This window comes from Diabrotica virgifera, chromosome 6 (genome assembly GCF_917563875.1).
Source record: "Diabrotica virgifera virgifera chromosome 6, PGI_DIABVI_V3a".
NCBI classification, from domain to species: Eukaryota; Metazoa; Arthropoda; class Insecta; order Coleoptera; family Chrysomelidae; genus Diabrotica; species Diabrotica virgifera.
Genome location: NC_065448.1, coordinates 175,739,582 through 175,760,495, shown reverse-complemented (window position 1 = coordinate 175,760,495; position 20,914 = coordinate 175,739,582). Strand labels below are relative to the sequence as shown.

Sequence of the window (20,914 nt, the reverse complement as noted above, 5' to 3'; positions counted from 1 at the left end):
CGATGTATTCTCGAGTTAGAGGTAATTACGACTGTTTACAAAATATGAACCTTTATTATGTCAAAATAAATAAAATTACCGGGTTGCCAGATGTAAGTTTTAGTAAAAGACATTTATCTTTATTTTTTGAGGCAACAGACAACTTTAGAAAACAAAATTATAAGAAAGTTTTTTTAAATGGTGCATTCTATCCATACCTAAATTTAAAAAAATTATAATAAAGCTTTCTTTTAAATGGTGCGTTATATCCATACCTTTAAGGAACGCACTATTTTCCGGGGCACCCTGTTTTCATAATATTTGAAGGCTATAGCCAAAAGAAAAGTAGTTAAAAATTTTTAAATAAATTAATAAATATTATTAGTGCAAAACATATTCCAGAACAGATTTAGAGGCTTAACTAGCGTCCAAAAGTTTGCCAAAAATCTCATCACATTCTTCTTTTTTTTGTATAGCCATTTACTTTCTTAAATATTATTTACTTACTTTAATTTATTAAGAGTTTCACTAATTAAGATTTGATTTTCACAGTAAGGTATATATACATGGAAATTTTCTTCAGCATGCCTTTGTACAAGATCACAGAGTCCATCAAGTAGAACATTACTTTGCCAACATTTCTCAAAATCGTGGAGTATTTTTCTGGAGCAAGCTCTCACTGCAAAAAGTCAAAATAATTGGTTAAATTTAAGCGAAATACATTTTTTGTTATTGTAATAAACTACTTTTACATTAAATTGTCATAAATATATGATAGCCATGCTGCTCGCCAACATCCGGAACGGATAGGCACCGTAAGAACACAGAATACATCAACGACAAGAAGCGACAGCTTGGTCGGTTCCTTTGATGTTAGCATGTACTTAATTTTAGTATTGATTTGACAGTTACCTAATATCTAATAGTACACTGAGAAAAGTCTCACTTATTTCTTACAAACCTTAGAGAAAATTGGTATAAGAGACAACTGTTTACAATTATTTAGAAGTTACCTCTCTGAAAGACAACAGGTAGTAAGGGTCTCCGAAGTAATAAGCGGACAAAGAAGTATAACATATGAAGTGCCACAGGGGACAGTATTAGATCCTGTCCTGTTTAATCTATATATAAATGGATTATTTTCATTACAGAGTACAGGGCACATAATTGGGTTTGCTGATGATACAGCTATTATTTATGATGCTGAGAATTGATATGAATTAAAAACAAAAGCAGAATGTGATCTACAACTAATAAAAGAATGGTTTGACTACAAAATACTGACAATCAATTTTAAGAAAACTGTTTATCTACCAATATTTAACTCTAACTTGACCACTGATCTTTTCAAACCCCTTCAAATATCACATAATTAACAAAATTTTTATATTAAACCCGTAACAAATGTTAAATATCTAGGAGTTTTTATAGATACACATCTAAAATGGGACTTACACATTAAATATATCATTAAAAAGCTACAGTTTATCCTATATAAGTTTAAATATCTTAAAAAACACATACCTAATATATACCTTCGCACACTATATTACGGACTAGTAGAAAGTCATCTCCGTTATGGTATACTGGCTTGGGGAAGCGCCCTAAAAACACACATTCTCCCACTGGAAATCATACAAAGAAGATTTCTGAAAATTATTATGTCTAAACCATACACCTACTCTACAGATAGATTATATAAGGATAGTAATATATTTGACTTGAAACAGTTATACTTTCTTTGTGTGTCTTTAAAATATCACACCATGAAAACAGACAACAATTTACCATCACATGAGCATGATACAAGAGGCAAACACCTTTATATGATTCCGAAAATGACAAAGTCCTTCTGTCAAAAAAGTTTTCTATTTCTAGCCCCAAAAATATATAATCATATCCCCAATGATATCAAAAATACTAAGAATGTTCTTCTATTTAAAAAGAAATTATAATCATTTCTGATGGAACAAACAAGAAATTTTTGTGACATCATTATAGTTGCTTAAATTTACATACATTAAAAAACAAAAAAAAAATAAATGAAACTCTAGAGTCACTACCAATTTTTATACCTATATTTCAAATTTTATATTGTTTTTAACTGATTTATTTTGCTTATTATTTTTATCATATTTGATAAAACATGCGTATATACACCATTCTTCAAAAATATTACTAACTAATTGAGCCATACATAATAGTTAAAAAAAAATTAATTATTCGTGCTTTATTGGTAAACTAAGTATTTATTTTATTGTTTTCATTATATCATTTATTCTACGTATCATATTTACTAAAACATAATTGTGTATTTACAATTAAAAAAAAACGTACCTATCTATTTATTGTATTATATTATGTTGTATTATGTTGCTATTTATATTATTTACGTTAATATGTTATTATTTATTATTTTATATCATATTTACCGAAACAGGTGTATCCACACCTCTCGGAGACCTTCGGGTTAATTTATTCACTTTAGCTGTAAATATCTAAAAAGATTGTACCTATTATTGTTGAATAAATTATTATTATTATTATTTCTGGCATGAATAAGCAAAATTATAGTTGCATTGAGAAAAAGGTTGCATGCAGGGCCAGTTGACAGTCTTAATAATGGTGGAATTATTTACATTTTTACTACAAAAAAACGTAAAATATACCGGGAGGTAATATGTGTGCTTTTCGTGGCTGTCATTCTAAAAACGGCTGTGGGATATCTATGTTTTCTTTTCCGAAAGGTTCTGAAGTTTGGTTATATTTAAAAATTTTTATTTTTACCAAACTGTTTAGTTAAAATTCATATTATTTCCTATTAAGCACATAATTATTTTAAAAAGTAAATCTACAGTTTTTTAAAAGCAATGTATGTTTAGATAGTTTAAAAGTATATTTAAACGCAAAGCCAACAATTTTGTTTTTGTTTTGTTGTTTTAAACCTAAACTTTAATAAAATAAGTCGGCAGATAAATAGGCATGGATCTAGCGTACCAAAAAAAGTTTATCAATAGCAAGCTGAAAATTTGTTAATAGCTTAACGGTGTCTAGTCGGACGAACTTTGATACGCGGGAACGCTGCAACAGCGGAATTTTTAATTGGACCCCGTTATGCAACAAGGAACCAACTAACATTAACTTAGTTTTGAGAAAATTAAAAAAAAAACCTTTTATTTGTTCGAGAAAATAATTTGGATATAAAAATAATAAGAAACGACACAAAAGTAAACACGTTTATTATAACTTATGGACATTAATGCTATAATCAAATTAACAACTAAAAAATTAACTCCTAAGGTAGAAAAAAATCACGTGGTTCTTTGTTGTTAAATGTAACATTAACAATCTACATCCGGTTCGAAATCTGGATTTCCGCTAAATCCGTCTCTATCCTCGACTATACTATCTGCTATAAGATTTGTATAAAAATCGTGGTAATTTAAGGATATTAAATGAAGATAACTTTGAATATATTTAAGTTTTGCTTCCGAAACTGGCTTTCCTTTAGGCCACAATGGTTCTAAATATGTGGCAAACTGTGACCCAGTTGAAGGTTCTCTTTCTGTTCCCTTTTTTATGGTTATTTCTGTATAATCGTCATTGTCTTGATACGTCGTTTTAAAAAATATGCTACAAGGCTTATCTTTACATAATTTAATTTCTTTGGTTTGTAACCAACTTATTGTAATTGATGGATTCGACCGTTAATGGTCGAAATTCCTATGACAAAAAATAACTTCGAGACAGAACTAAATATCATTAGACAAATAGCAGTAAACAATGGGTATAACGAACAAACAGTTAACAACATTTTAAACCAAAAACTCCATAAGAAAGCCTTGAAATTAGTGTATCCACCACCACAGAAAGAACCCAGTACCTTCTGCTCTCTCACATATACTGGCAAAATAACAACAAAAATAGCCAGATACATAAAAAGAAAGGAATAACACCAGCTTTCAGAACTAACAACAACTTAAGCAAACATATTAAAAACAATAAAAGCCGAAAGACAAAGCAACTACGGAGTGGTGTGTACAAACTAACTTGTGGTGACTGTCCGAAAACGTACATCGGTCAAACTGGCAGAACTTTTGACAAACGGATAGCAGAACACAAAAGGGCTTTCAACAATAGAAAAACAGACACTTCTACATACGCACTTCACCTTCTAGATCATAATCATTCTTTCAATGAAGAGTTTCAAATTCTACATATTCAAAATAAAGGCCTTAAGCTATCACTTTTAGAATCAATGGAAATTAATAAATTGAAAAATACAGATATAATTCTGAATGACCAACTTGAGACAAACAGCTCCCCACTCCTCAACCTCTTCAGTTAAAAACTTAAAAAGGCAAACACATTGTAAAATATATCACTTGAGAAAGGCACTTTGCCGAAACAGCTGTAGTAATAACATAGTTGTAATAAATTTTGTGGAAGTATAGAAAACAAACGTTTTTCAGTGTTTTATTGTGAGACCAACTTATTGGTTGGTTAGCTTTACTTTTTTTCTGTTGGTGATTTTTTTTTCTGATTTTGCGTTACTCAAAAAATCTTCCTGTGTTATGATATTTACATTAATGGGTCGTTTTTGCCTACAACTTTTCATTATACTACAATATTCGCCAGGTGAAAATATATTTTGTTGCTTTTTAAGAGCACATTCAACATCTCCAAAATCACTATCACTTGGAAGAAACGTGTGACCTGGAACTAAAAATCTCAGCCTAATAGTCTTTAAATGCTGTGATTCCTCTAGAAGACATTTTAATATATAGAGGTACGATTTTAATATTCCTGTTTTGACCCCCGCAAGAGTCGATCCACAGAATAATGTGCTTAACTTTATCGCTAACATTACTGATAATATATTTATTTTTTTAGACAAGACCCCACTTCTTGAGCTTCGCGGCCTGCCTGTCCTTCGAGTCATAAATGAAAAGTAGATTTTTTTGCTTACCTCTCACATAAAACATGTAAACAATACACATACCTCTCGCACATGGCCAATATAAGCTTCAGTGCACATTCCAGTTCATTGCCAATATAAGCACAATTATTGTAGAACAGGTTACAGGTTTTGAGCGTCAGACTACGAAAACGTCAAATGTTTTTGTCGGACAGAACTTCCAATTGATTTGTTACGCTTTCAATAAATTCTCATGAAAAATAAGACTGATATTTATCACCAATATAATTCCTGACATTTGACATTTTTTACGTGTCGGACTTATTAAAATGCCCAACATATTTGTCGGACAAACATTTTTTCATATATTATATAAACTTTGCTATTGAATAAATTTAAGAACATACAGTTAGCGCGTCATCAATATAACTTCGGGAAATAATATCATACCTTTTCTCGTAAGGTCTGCGAAACTTTGGCAACAGTGGTAATCTGTGATATTATCTAAGATCTATATTTTGACAATTATACTCATAAGCGCGCTAAATGGAAGTAATAGAAAACAATTTTGTTATTAGTAAATAAATATTTATAAAAATAAACCAAAATGGGTGAAAATAATCATTTCGTTGTGAAGCGAAACAAGAGCCGTCTTATTTTATTTAGTTCATAGGGCGCCAAAGGCATTCTAACTTTATATACTGACATTAGAATTCGTAATATTTTTATACAAAATATACTTACCTACCTATATATAACTAAAACTTACAATTAACAATAATCTATTTTTTCAAATAGACCAACGACTTCGTTCTATTACACAAAAATATAATAAATTTATTTTTATTAGTAGTATTTTGTATTTTGACAACGAAACCTGATTTGGGCTTCGAAACGTTAATAAAATCATTTTTTTGGTAAAATTGTGGCCTATTTCCCATTAAAAATAGTTAATTATAAAAGTGTCACAAGGAACTAGCTTCAGAACAACATAAATTAACTATAAATAAACACTACTTTCCTATGAAACAACAAGAACGAATTCTTAAATTAATACACTACTGCACTTAACAGATATCGATAAAGATAACAGAACAGATAGGAGAAAATCTGACGCAGGTTTGTCAAAATGACAGTTCGATTTCTTGTTAAAAATAAAAAATTTTAGTATGTCCAAAATTACACAAAATCTAGGCATGGGAAAATAAGGTTTATTTGAAGAAAGTGTAATTTTTTGTTCTTCTTAATGGCGGTACAGGCTCGTTTTTTTAATATTGTAGGTATTTAACTACAGAGTAATTTCCACATAGTAATATATTTCTCAAATTGGGCTCTGTACCAGTGGCGGCCCGTCAGGGTCGGCAGGGTCGGCAGTGCCGACCCACATATTTATAGATATAGATTTTTTTAATATTTTTTGTATCTGTGAAATAAAAAAAAATTATCAGATAATACAGACTAAATTTTATTCATGGTTTTTAAAAGGATTTGATCAATCCGAGCGTTAAGTGATCCCTGCGCATAACAGACTTCTCAAAAAATGAATGATCCGAGCCATTCATCTGACTTTTCGGCTTGCCGTCCCCAACTCCGTAGCTTGATTATTTACACGTAAAACTCAACGAAATAACAAGTCGATGAGCAAGCGAACATTACATTCTCTCCGTGGGCAATAGCAGACACGGCATGGCAGGTTAAGCGGCAGGTACGGCATATTTCGGTCTGCCGGTTGGTGTTTCATTTGGAAGCATGCATCGGCAGAAATTGTCAAAAATAATCACGCCGTTTTACGTCGTTTAATTGATATTGTAATTTTTTTAAGTTGTCAGGAATTATCATTTAGTGGACACGATGGATCGAAGAATTTGTTAAAAATCAAAGTAATTATAGAAAATTAATAAAATTGTTTTAGAAATATGTACCTATGTATTTACTTTCTGATTCGAAGTGTATTCGTAATACAGAATGAACTAATACATATAATCAAATAGTTACATTTTGAATAACGTTGTTGAATCTGAGATTTAGAAAACCATTTGCTTTTCACTGGAAGTAGATGAAACTTCTGATTAACATGTCATTCACAATTATCAATTATTGTTGTTCGACACGCGTTACGTAGTAATATTTATGAGAGGTTTTTAGGTTTTAGAGACGTGAGTAAAAGCAATAAGGCAGAACATATTTTTGGTGTTTTAAAGAACAGATTCAAATTTTTTTATATCAAAAATAAATTGGTAGGGCAAACTGGGGCAATCTTGTGACGGCGTTGCTGTGATAAGTGGTGAATTGAATGGTCTCCAGACAAAAGTTAAAACTATTGCATCACAAGCTTTATTTACTCACTATTATGCGCATATAATGAATTTAGTTTTACATGATAAGTGTAAAAAAATAAAGAATATCGTCTTTTCTTGCCAGTTTATCTCACCTAAACGGATTATTGCTTTAGAACAAATTTGTTTCGAAAAAAAAGCGAACAGTTTGTCAGACGCGATGAAATTTTAAATCTCGAGTTAGTTTTATCTAAGCAGATTATCTCTGGTAGTTTTAGTATCTGTAGCAGATTTTCGTGAACAGCTTTTGGAAGTTTTTGATTTTATTATCGAAGGCGATGATTTTGAAAGTGGCGATACCTCGATCCGTGAAGCAATGGGTTTGAGAACTTTATTAAATAATAATTACTCTTTTAATATTCTTTTAAATATTTTTAAGACAGAGTTTGCCCAAGATATTCCTTGTTGTTCAAAATCAGTCAACTGACATTATTTATTTCAAAAATAGAATACGAAAGCAGGTGCAAAATCTCAGAGATTTTCGTAATGATAGTAGTTTCCAATATAAACGCAGTGGCGTTTTGGATTCGCTTGATATTTCCGAACCATCCCAAAAAAGACAACGACATGATACATATCTCGAAAAACGAGTAAGTATATCTTGAAATTTTGGATACCTACTATTATATGCAAATAGATACTCGTTTTTCGAATTTTAAAGATTTGCAAATTTTTGACCTCTTTGACGATTCAAAATTTAAAAGTTACCTTCGCCAAAGAATTTCCAAGATATTTATTATTACAAGTTAGGTACTTAAAAATTATGCCGATCCAAATATTTCCATAACGTGGGATAAGTTACAAAATATGTATGTATAATTCTATGTAGTAAGTACTGCAATTCATTACAAAAAACTGTTCATCAATTTTCTTATTACCACCAATTTCTGCCTCAAATAAACGGGATTTACCTTGTCTCAAAAGAATCAACACATATTGTCGAAACACCATGAAACAAGAGAGAATGTCAAGTACATCAAATAAAAAAAAGCAAAAAACAACAAAATCTCCTATGATGATTTAAGCCTTTTAGTTTGATGGTATACCTATATGAGGAGACAAAAAAAACTTTGCCGACCCTGTCTCCAAGGCCACGAGCCGCCACTGCTCTGTACCGCCATTATTTATATATTACGAATATGTGTGGCCAAATATCTCGACAAAATATTCAAAATTACAGCTGCAATCTTGGAGCGAGAAGAACTGAGAAGTACTAACCACCATAAAATCCCGAAAGTTGGAATACTTTGGACACATTATGCGAAATGACTCCAGATATGCCCTCCTACAAGCCATCCTGCAAGGAAAAATATTTGGAAAGTGAGGTCCAGGAAGAAGAAGAACATCCTGGTTAAATAAGCTCAGAACCTGGTTCAATACAACATCTGTGCAGCTTTTCCGCGTTGCTGCAGATAAATTAAAGATTGCCATGATGATAGCCAACATTCGTCACGGATAGGCACATCAAGAAGAAGAAGAGTCTCGGACCGCGTTTGTTGCTACCTGTTGATCGCTACTGTAGCCTCTTAAAAACAACCTGCTAGTTTTCTTAATCATATAATCGTCAGGATGACAACTTCCACAATAGGGAACTTGCATAAAATTTTAAATTCCAAAAAAATGTTATAAATCACAACAGAACATAATTTAAAACATATATCAAAGATAAAAAATTTTGTTTGTCTTTCGTTTGGCCCCTAAAGGCGATTACACATTCAAATTATACCAGCCAGCCCAAAACGCGTCGTGACGTCATCGGGTTATATGTTTACATTCTCCACCAACAAAGTAAACAAAATTGTATATAATTTTAAATTAGACATTATAAACGTCAGTAGAAAATACAGTTATGTGACGTTACAAGTGTTTTTGATCGTTTGAACTATTCATAGAAAATGTGTACTTTTACAAAATGGTTTTATTTTCCATAGTAAACCTTCTTTCCTTTCCTTCAATAACTATATCAAACTCCAATCTCAACAAACTGGTATATATTATTACAATGACATACATAAACTACGAAACTACGAACTACGAAAAGTTCTTTTAGAATTTAACCATGCCTATGGAGTTGGTCCAGCTGAAGTGGAAGCTAATCTTGCCGCGTATAGGTCCTATCTCACTTCGGATAGAATTATACACCTACAAAAGTCGAGGGAATGTCACCGAAGTTATTATTCCACTGGCTCTCCAAAGCGAAATTTTTAAACATCACGACGTGTTCTGAGGGACTAGAAACCTCAAATTATTTTAGTGATGACAACTTTGGCATGGTTCTGATTAATATTCGTTCTATAAGAAATAAAACTGATGAATTATTTTTGTTTCTGGAGGAATTAGGATTTCCCCCGATAGTTGCGGTTACAGAGCACTGGCTTGAAGTCAACGAGCCTTTTTTTGTAGAAAAATATATCACAATTGCCAGGTATGATCGTCCAAGTTCGGCTCATGGAGGCACCCTAATTCTCTCTAGAAATAATGATTTTTCTGTGATAACAAAATATGACTTTTTGTTAAGTGAATCCTTCTTTGAATTTTCCTTAGTTTATAATAAAAATCTTAATCTTTACATTATTTGCATTTATAGATCACCTGACTCTACGGTGGAACTATTTTTTCAGAACCTGCTAAATTTGTTAGATGACCTGCCTCATAAAAGCAGAAAAATTCTATGCGGTGATTTTAACATTAATTATGCTGCTGCTTGTGCTACCCAAGTGTCCCTGGCCAACATATTTGAATCGTATGGTCTCTCAATGCACGTTAATTCTCCTACAAGGATTACAAAAACTACATCTACCATAATCGATTATATTGTCTCCGATTTCTCACCCCTTGATGTCTGCTCTACAGTTATTAATGCGGGACTATCTGATCATGAAGCAGTGTATACGAAGTTTAACATCTTCAGCAAACCCTCCTCAAAAACCCGACGTTTAGGTAGGATTTTTTCCACCGGGAATTTTCGTAAATTCCAAAATTTATGCTTAACTTCTGAGTGGCACTTTCCTTCTATAGACGTGGACTATAATTTCAGTGTTTTTCTAGATAAGCTTCTCCGCATCTTCAATAAGGTATTTCCTTTAATCCCTATTAAGCCAAAACATCGGAAACCTTGGGTTACGAAAGGTATTCGCATATCAGCCAAGAATATGCGTTCACTACTATACATCAAGAAATTTACTACCAATGTTTCTGTCACTGAATATATCACGAAGTACAGGACAACATATCTAAAACTTGTCAGATCAGCTAAAAAAGCCTATTATCAAAATCGTCTGGGAAGCTCTAAAAGTGTTGCAAAAGAAACTTGGTCTATAATAAACGATCTTCGAAATAAAACTCACACAGCTCAATCATTTTTCCTTCCAGATCCTGAAATTCTAAACGACTACTTCGTTAATGTGAGTAAAAATATAACATCAACTATTTTGCCGCAACAAGATCCCATTTCCTATCTCCCTAACTCAAGAAAGGTCTCGAATTCATTCTTTTTAAGACCAGTCGATAACTCTGAACTGATCCAAACAATCAATAGTATCAAAAGCAAATCATCTTGTAGTACTGATGGACTATCTATAAAAATTTTCTCTAATCTCACAGAAAATGTGTTGGAAATCCTAGTCTCTCTAATTAATGATTGCTTCGAAAAAGGTAAATTTCCAGAGTGCCTAAAGACAGCCATTATTATTCCTCTTCATAAGGGTGGTGAAAAATCTGATGCCTGCAACTATAGACCTATTGCCTTACTACCGGTACTCTCCAAAATTATCGAGAGACTCATTAAAACTCGACTTATGTCCTTTATCGTTGATAACAACATTTTATCAAAAAATCAGTTCGGCTTTTTAACAAATAATTGTACCACTGATGCCATGTTTTCTGTACTACATGAGGTTTACCAAGCATTAAACAATAATCTTTATACTGCCACTGTCTTCTGCGACTATGCCAAAGCTTTTGATTGCGTAAATCACGACATCTTGATTACAAAACTAAATTTCTATGGAATTCGAGGTATTTCTTTAAATTGGTTCCAATCCTACTTGAATAATAGGAAACAACTAGTTAGAGCAAATGATACTGACTCTAGTCTCAAAAACATTGTATGTGGAGTACCACAAGGTTCAGTATTGGGTCCTCTTCTGTTCCTTATCTTTATAAATGACATCACTAATTTAAAAATCGATGGGAAAATTGTTCTTTTTGCTGATGATACCAGTATCACTTGGAGCAAGTCAACTATTGCATCTCTTCATGAAACTATAACTTCGGATCTACAGACGATAAAGACCTGGTCTGACTCTAATTTACTCTCTTTTAACGTAAATAAAACAGTAGCATTATCCTATAAAGGAGCTCTTCAACCTTTGCCTCTTAATAACAGCCAGATCAGTACCGTTGATTCTGTAAAATTTCTTGGTATTTTTTTAGACAGCAACCTCAAATGGTCCCTTCATATCGATTCGTTAAGTAAGAAACTCGCCTCAGCTTGCTATGCAATAAGATCTGTCTCAAGGGAACTCAATTTAGCATCTTCTAAAATAACATATTTTTCGTTGTTCGAGTCTCATCTTCGATATGGTCTTCCTTTTTGGGGTTCTAGTACAGCTGCTCAATTTGATGTTATTTTTAAATTGCAAAAAAGAGCAATAAGATATCTGTTTGGCCTCAGAAGATCTACACATTGTAGAAGTTACTTCAGAGAACACGGAATTTTAACACTTCCATCTTTATATATTCTAGAAACGGTTTGTTTAATTCGTAAACACCTTCATGTCTTTCCAGCAAGGCCCAATCATCTTTACTCCACCAGAAATTCAATCTTTGACATTTATTTACCGATTCCATCCACTGAGTTAGTAAAGAAATCTATATTATATTCCGCAAAGAAACTGTACAACCATCTCCCGTTACAACTTAAATCTGTAACATATTTCCCAAAGTTCCGTAAAATGACAAAAGCCTATCTATCTAAAAGACCATACTATTCAATAGAAGAATTTCTTAATGAATAACTAAGAAAATTGGGTTTCATACGCAGTAGCATAAACTACTTGTCAGTTCCTTATGTATTTTATTATATTTGTTGTAAGTATGTTCAATTTGCAATTTATATAAATTTTGCAATACATTTTTTTTTGTCTTGGCTTTTATATCTTATATTATACTGTACATATATTGACGATTTATCTTATTTTAGTAAATTGTACTTGTTGTTATTTGTTATTGATATTATGTTTTCTTTTGACTGTATGTAAGCTTTGTCCATAAAATTGTAAAAATTTTCAGTGACAATAAAGCATATTTCTATTCTATTCTAAATGTCATTAGAATATAAATATTTTTTCTTTATATTTTTTCAAGTAGGTTGAGACCAATAATAAACTAAAGACGAAGAAGAAGAATATACCTAAATATAACCATAAACGGAACCATATAGGTAAAGTATGTAACGTCATGGGCCCTTTGAACTATTTTAAAATACAAAAGACTTTAAATTTGTACTTCTAAGTTATTATGAGTTTTTGAAGCGTGAAATTTTGGAAATCTCATTTTTATACAAAACTGAACATTATTATGTAATAAAAAAATGTGCAAGTTCCCTATTAAAATCACTTTCCACAATTAAAACTTCCCCTGCTCCAGTGTTCCCATACATCAAAGTTTGTCCGACTAGACACCTTTAAGCTATTAATAAATTTTCAGCTTGCTATTAAAAAACTTTTTTTGATACGCGGGATCCAGGCCTAAAAAACATATAAAGCACTAACGCCGATTCTGTACAATTACAAAGTCACCGTAACCAAAGCTATTTGACTTTAACATTAAAACGTATTAAAAAAGGCCGACCTCGCGCGTGCGCATTTAAATTTGGTTTATGAAAATCTTCCTTGTATAGCTTCTTGTCGTTGGTGTATTCTGTGGTAGGAAGAACATTAAATTGACCAATACAACATATTTATTGCACATTTACAAGAGTACGTAATAAATGTATCAATATTAATTGAAGGTATCCATGATCTCTTAGTAATTTCTTTTAAACATTCCCCTGCGTACAATTTTGTTTATGTTTGTTTCTTGATATACATATTAAGTCAAGTATCAAAAAATATTTTGTTATATATTTCCTAGTTTTGCTTTCTTTTTTATATTGGCTCCGTGCGTCTCCCCTCTACTTACAGTCACGTGACACGCTGTCAGATTTTGTCAGGACGTTTTAACATTGAGTCTTATGGGATTATTTTGTTAAACTTGAATATTTTATTTTGTAGTGATAATAACCGAATACAATTGTTAGAATTCATTAGTTATTAATTTATACTGTAATTTATAGTGCAACAAAAATATTTTCTTTTTCGTTAATAAAGATTTATTGACATAAACTGCGATAGTGAGGTTATGTATACAAAATCAAACTGATAATCAATATTGGAAATAGAAGAATTTATATCAGATTAAGTGCGTTTTTATTTTCTATTTATATTAATACATAATATCACTAGCGTGACACGGCATTTTTTTTAATGTCTCATTTAAACATATACAAAGCGTCCTGATGAAATTTCAAAAAACCGCCACCATGAGCAGGTCGGTCGATTTTGCTTTGACACTTTGTTAACGCTCAGAGCGAATAGGGCCTACCACAGAGCTTTGAATATAATTTACTAAAGTGTAGTTATTTAAAAATAAGATAGAGTAAATACTCATAAATCATAAATCTAATCTCTGACACACACAATAAAAAGGCGGGCGTTATTTTTACAAACGCTCGTTTTATTGCATTACGTATGTGAATGAAACGTTTTAAGATTATATTTCATAAGTATATAGGTATCCAAAATAACTAGGCGTGACTTTGGTCAAAACGTTAAATTTTAGATAACATATAAGTTAAAAGTTCAGTTGCCGAGAAGCTAAATTCTAGAAATCACATAATTCTGAAGCTTTGCGACACAACATGAGGAGCTTGGTATTCAGACTCCAGTCTTCAGGCTTAGCTCTTGTTAATTCTGTAGCTGAATATTGCACACTGTCTAAGAATCAACAGTGCTCACGTTCAAAAATTAATGTCCAGCTAAATAACTTGACCAGCACCATGAAAATGATTGTTTAGATAACGCCCAGAGCGTGGCATGTTATTACACAAAATAGTGACCAACACGTCCAGCTTGTAACATTCCTCAACCACAGAGAGGTGTAGATTACAATACATATAAACAAAACAATACAAAAATTACAGAGTATTTCCTTACCTGATTTAATTTTTCCAAAAATAATTTCGAACTCAATTTCATTTACTATATTCGAGTGTTTGAACTTCTTTTCGAAATGATCGGCTAATACATTGAGTGAATGTAAGTATGATGCTTCTGACGTAATGATTTCGAACTTAGCTTCTTGCAGCTTTTTCTGTTGAGAGCTTAAAGTACCTACAAATAATTAATAATTAAAAACATACAACCAGATTATTTACAAATGTACCTAGGGGTAATTAAAATACCTAAAAGAACAGTATACATAGCACAAATGTTTTTTTAAACTGTGTATTTTACCGACTTAAAGCAAGAATAACTTTTTGTACTAGAATTCCTTATAATTTAATAATCTGGTGTCAAAAATGCTTCAAAATTAAAAACGAAAAGTTGTGCGATAAAATAACCGTATCCAAAACGGACGCATATGACTACTAGAAATTCTCAAATGATGAAATCGATTCCTTTCTGGAAGATAAATAAACGTACCAGTTTTCGTTTTTCTAAATAGTTTTTTTTTTTAATTTTGTTCAAATTCAAAAAATGAAAAATTTTCAAACCTAATTTTCTAGAAAACGGTGCAGCCTATCGATTTAAAATAAGAGTATCTTTTATTACTAGAATACCAAATTAATCCAGTGTCAAAAAATATTAAAAGTTAAAGACAAAAGAGTTATGCGATAAAATAACCGTTGCCCTACCCAAAACGGACGCCTATGCCCGGTACTAGAAGTTCGAAATTGATGGAATGGATTTATCTCTGGAAGACAAATAAGCACATCAGTTTTCGTTTTTCTAAATAGAAGCGTTCTGGAGGTATTAAAAAAACTTATTGACGCCATCTTCAAAGAGTTCTAGCTCCTTTTTCGAAGCATTTTCCGAATAGAAGAATTGGATTAAATTGTCTTAAAATCGTCTGAGGAATCTCCAGTCTTCGTTTGTCAGGAGAGTTTCTGGACACCCTGTATATAGGGTGAGAGAATATCCCGAGAACTTAAGGCAACAGAATCATAAAAATTGGAATGAAGGCGCGACTCCAATTTGAAGAGTGATCTATTTAATGAGAATATTTTCATCTATTTGCTACATCCGGTTATACCAGAAGTTCTTTATAAATTCGTTTTTTTAAATGGGACACCCTGTATATTTTTATATTTTTGGATTCTCCTCGATGTCTTCTTTATTAAAATACGAGGTTTTGTAATATTATATAGGGTAATTTAAAAGATAATTACGTTTTTTTATTAATTTCGTAGCAATTTTCACACCCTGCAGAATTTTAGTGGTTTGACATCAAAAACTCTATTTATGTTCAAATGATTATTATTATAGTCTACTATTGTTAAAAATTATAAGTAAATAACTCTATAATAGTGAAATAAGTGTTCTATTTAAGAAAAGTCAGAAAATACTCATTCCGAGTTTCGACCAACCCTGTATACTAAAATTAAAAATTTAGCTATATAACATTACAAAACTTTATATTTTAAGAACGAAGACATCGAGCAGAATCCAAAAATGTAAAAATATACAGGGTGCCCCATTTAAAAAACGAAGCTATAAGCAACTTCCCGTATAACCGGAAGTAGTAAATAGGTGAAAATATTTTCATTAAATAGATCACTTTTCAAAACCCCTTCATTATAATTTTCATGATTCTGTTGCCTTTAGTTCTCGAGATATTTCTAATAGGCCGTTATTCTGCCTCACCCTGTATGTATTTTAACTATGCGCCCAGCCGCATAAGTTGATTCTTACAAGTTTTTATAATTTTCTACAAGATAGCGGAAGATGTATTCTTCACTAGCTGCCTGGAGAAAGAAGACTATCTCTTTGTCTTCTTAATGCTTAACGTGCCGTGCATTTCTGCGTAGGCGTCCACCGTACATTGTCTTGTCAGGTGAGATGTTAGATAGAAGACTAACTATTATTTACTTATTTCATTAGTGAGAAGAAATATAGGTATGTACAAAAAAATTTCAAGAAGAAACAATTGGGTAACAGCCGCTTTGCAAAAATTTAGAGGGTGCAAAAATGTAAGGATTAGGATATTGACTTAAGATCAGGCTTTAGCAATTATCTAAACACTTACTTAAAACGGTCGATTTCACTACTTCAGGAATTTCACACCAAAGACTCTTCGTAAAAGTTATTGTCCGATTTTGTGGATCGACTAAATCCTCTGTTGAGTCATTTATAGTTGAAGAAGAAATGTAGTTTTCGTTCATTTGTTCCATGTCTTCGTAAATGTCGGACTCGCAATCGGAAGGCAGGTCATCGCTAACAGACTGAAATATAAATTAAAAATAAATCAATATTAAAATAAAGTGAATAATTTTATATAAATAAAAATATACTAAGCAAAAGAAGGAAGACCTATTGGACTCAGCTTCAAAAGGATTCTTTTAAAAGAAACCTATGATTCTATCTTTATAATTAGAGTTTCATGACCCGTGTCAGTCTGGAATTGTGAGTTCGCTCAGGAGATAAAAAATGTTTCTGAAAAAGTCTTAAAAAAATTGGTGGCTCTTATGAGTATGCAATAAAAATATGAGAGGGACAAGTAGAGGGGTAACGGAAACCAGATCTTTGGGGTCGCCAATTTCCGCCTCAATCTCCCACAGAAAGAAGAAGTCCGGAAACATAACATTTATAATCTCTACGCATCTGTTAAGATATAAGATTGGAAGGAAAGAATTTATGAAATCATCTTGAACAAGAATAATAATAATAAAAAAGAATGTGTGTGTACTTTGTACGCACGTAAGAAGTTATACTTCTATTATAATAAAATCTAAATTCATATTATATCAATATACATATCTACTTTAAACAGTTTTTTTGTATTGTATTTAAATATTAAACTAATTTTAGAAACAACAAAAAGAATACCAAAAATTTAAATAAAAAAAAAGGATATGACTTTGTCCGGATTCGAACAGGGGACCTCTCGATTCCTAGGCGAATGCTCTACCGATCAGCAACCACCGCTTTTGTATTCAGTCGATCATTTCTAGGGCATAATTACAATCACGGTGACAGATACATAAATTGAAAATAAACATTTTCAATAATACTTATTAGGAGGAAGACTAATCCACAGACATAAAATTTATAATAAATATATTTACTAAAAACACTAATAATATATTCTTTTCACGCACACCTTATTTGCGCTACATAACTTAAAAGATGTAGCGACTAATACTATACTGTGGGTGTGCGCATGCGCCCGGGAATGTAAAAATTTATCCTCGTGCCTAAAGAAGTATAACTTCAAAAAAATAATAAAAAATCATTAAAAAATTAAAGAGGTAAACAAATCAACAGTCAATTCATTTATGTGATTAACTTATCACTACAACTGCGCAATTTACGCCAAATATGTTCAACTTACATTCCACCAATTTTAAGATGATTTTTTAAAATGTTTTCCCATCTAAAAGTCATATTTTTTCAAGACTGTCTTGATAAGATTTTACTTAAAAAATCTGAAAATCCCGATATAGATTCAAGCCATTCTTTATTGAAATAATTCGGCATTGAAATTGATGAGAAACGTTTGTTAAAGGTTTTGCCATTTTATTGACAAAACTGTAAAATAAATTAATGTATGTATACTATACTAAAGTATGCAAGATTTTGGGTCAACGGATAGCTGTGAACAAGCTTTTTCAATTATGAACATTGTCAAATTGAAACACAGATTACTTGGGCAATGAAAATGTGAAATCCATTTTAGACTTAACGAAAAAACGAACTTTCATGGGGTTTAAATACTCTGCTAATCACCTTTGGTGTTTTTTATATTGTACACGCATAGTTAATAAATAGTAGGTACGTAAAATAATCTATTCTACAATTTAGCCAAAGAAAAATTCACACTCTATACAATGCATTTTACGCAACTATCATCTAAGGTTTCTCAAAATGTTGTGTTTTCTGTGCTAGTTTTTTCTAAGTTAGTACACATGTATGTAGCAACTCAATTTTCCTCAACGCCTTCTTGTTGATTTGGTTTTCCGTTTTCTTTGATCTGGGTCTTCCCTTCCTTATTTTCCCTTCTCTTCAAAATATTCTTTATTGATTGTTATTTGGAAGTCGCTGTACATGTCCTAGTGAGCTAATTATTTGCTTCTTTATTTGTGCTTTTATAGATGTGCTATTACATCATGATTAGTGTGACCAACTAGCCCGAAAAATCCGGGACATGGCCCGAATTACGAAGTCGTGTCCCGGCGTCCCGGACAAGGCTTCCGGGCCATCCGAATTTTCGATGTTTGGTAAAATTCTATTTTGAATACGTTATTTTTCTAAGAATTCACATCAAATTGAGTTGGTGGGACGAAAAAAGTCGACAATTTCTAGAGTGTAAAATTCTAATACCACATCCAAAATGCATACATTTTATATGGTGGTATTATATTTCATCGCAAGACAAATATGATTTTAAGAAACACGCTACAATAGTAAGAAGTAATCGACATAAAAATTTTCTGAAGCGGTTTTCTTTAGGCATGTTTGACAATTATATTTTTAATGGTATTAAGCCACCATTGGTTGTAATGATAATTACATTTTTATATTAACCTAAGGTTATATTTAGATGGAAATCCAACATTAGTTGATTTTCTAAATTTTCCTTTTTTGAGAACAATTTCCGGATTGGAAGTCGAAAGTGAAAAACTAACAAAAATGGAATTATCATTACAACAAATTGTGGCTAAATCCCATCAAAAATATCATTGTCAAGATAAAAATATTAAATAGGTAATAAATAAAATGATAATATTAAAGTTCTATGTTAAAAAAATGGCCCGATTTTCATCAAAGAGCCCGGATTTCAGGTAGTTTTTTTCAGACTTGTCCCGAATTCGACTGAATTGGAGTTGTCGCACTATGTATAATATTTATGTTGTACGTTTCAAATATACAGAGAAAGCTACATTTTTATTATTAAAGTTCTATGTTAAAAAAATGGCCCGATTTTAATTGAAGAGTCCCGGATTTCAGGTAGTTTTTTCAGCCTTGTCCCGAATTTGACTGAATTGGAGTTGGTCACACTAATCATGATTATCAGTGATGCGAGAGCCCAAATTCAGCCTGTGCATTTAGGGCAGTCAATGAGGTTATTTGGCTCTGAATTCCATCCTACTACATTTATTTACTTGATATTTTCACAGTAAGTAGAGACAGCTCAAGAAACAAAGTCTACCCAATGCCGATGTGTGCTTTTATCTAGGGGGTGGTTCCCACCCTTTCTCGGGGAGTGGAAAATTTTTTAGTTAAAATAACCATGGAAGTACCTAGGGAACCAAATTTCTCAGCAAAAACTGTTCTATAATTTTTTTGGATAACTCAATACTTTTTGAGTTATTCGTGGTTGAAAATTGGCCGTTTCCTTCATAAATCTTCTAGTTATAATACAAAAAGAGATATAGTAGGTGAGAAGAGTTTGGTGCATGCTCAAATCGGTGTATCCAACTTGAAATAAAAGAGATACGGTCGAGTTTAGGTGTATAATGCTTCCAATACCTTTTGTAGTGCTTGAAAAGACCTTTAAAAGGGGCGAAATATAATGTCGATTACGTTCAAACTAAGCGAGATATGCTGCAAAAAAATTGATGAGTAATGTATTTTAAGAAAAATTCAAAAGTATATTTTTTAACCCCTCATCCATCAAAATTTAAATGCAATATCTTTCCTTCTACAATACTTTTATTATAGTGTTACTTCTCTGTTCAAAAAGTTGGACGGGTTTAACATGAATAGTTTTTGAAAAAAATAAGGTCAAATTAAATTATCTTAAAAATCTTCTTTTTCTCCTTGTAATTTGAAAATGTTAAAAAATACGAAAAAAGATACCGCACAAAAATATAGGGTTTTGTTGGACAACAATTTTGTTTTTATTTTTCATTATTGTACCTATCTCTTATCATTTTCAAGTTACATGTAGAAAAAGGATGATTTCTAAAAAAATTTAAAAATGCGCTCTATAAATTGATCTTGCTTTTTTTTCAAAAACCATTCATTTTAAACCCGTCCAACTTTTTGAACATAGAAACACCACTATAATAAAATGTATTGTAGAAGTAAAATGATGCATTAAAATTCTGGTGGATGAGGGGTTAAATAAACTTCTCATTTTTTCTTAAAATACATTAGTCATCAATTTTTTTGCAGCATATCTCGCTTAGTTTATATGTAATTGACCTTTAATATTGCTCAATTTAAAGGTCTTTTTAAGCACTACAAAAGATATTGGTAGCATTATACACCTAAAATCGACCGTTTCTCTGTTATTTTAAGTTGAATACACCGATTTGAGCATGCACCAAAAAACAAACTATTTTCACCTACCATATCTCTTTTTGTATTATAACTAGTAGATTTATGAAAGAACTAGTCTCTTTGTTTTTCTATAA

General features: G+C 31.6%; 1 protein-coding gene across 1 annotated transcript in view; it reads right to left on the bottom strand.

Moving 5' to 3' along the window:
* Window positions 1-463: 463 nt before the first annotated feature.
* Window positions 464-20,914, bottom strand: part of LOC126886433 (myb-like protein D) — a 231,770-nt gene continuing 211,319 nt past the window's right edge. Inside the window, exons 7-9 of the mRNA XM_050653371.1 lie at window positions 16,582-16,777; window positions 14,490-14,666; window positions 464-658 (exon numbers count right to left, since the gene is read on the bottom strand). Coding sequence (XP_050509328.1) covers window positions 483-658; window positions 14,490-14,666; window positions 16,582-16,777 — 549 coding nt within the window. The 3' untranslated portion in view covers window positions 464-482. The remainder of the gene's footprint in view (window positions 659-14,489; window positions 14,667-16,581; window positions 16,778-20,914) is intronic.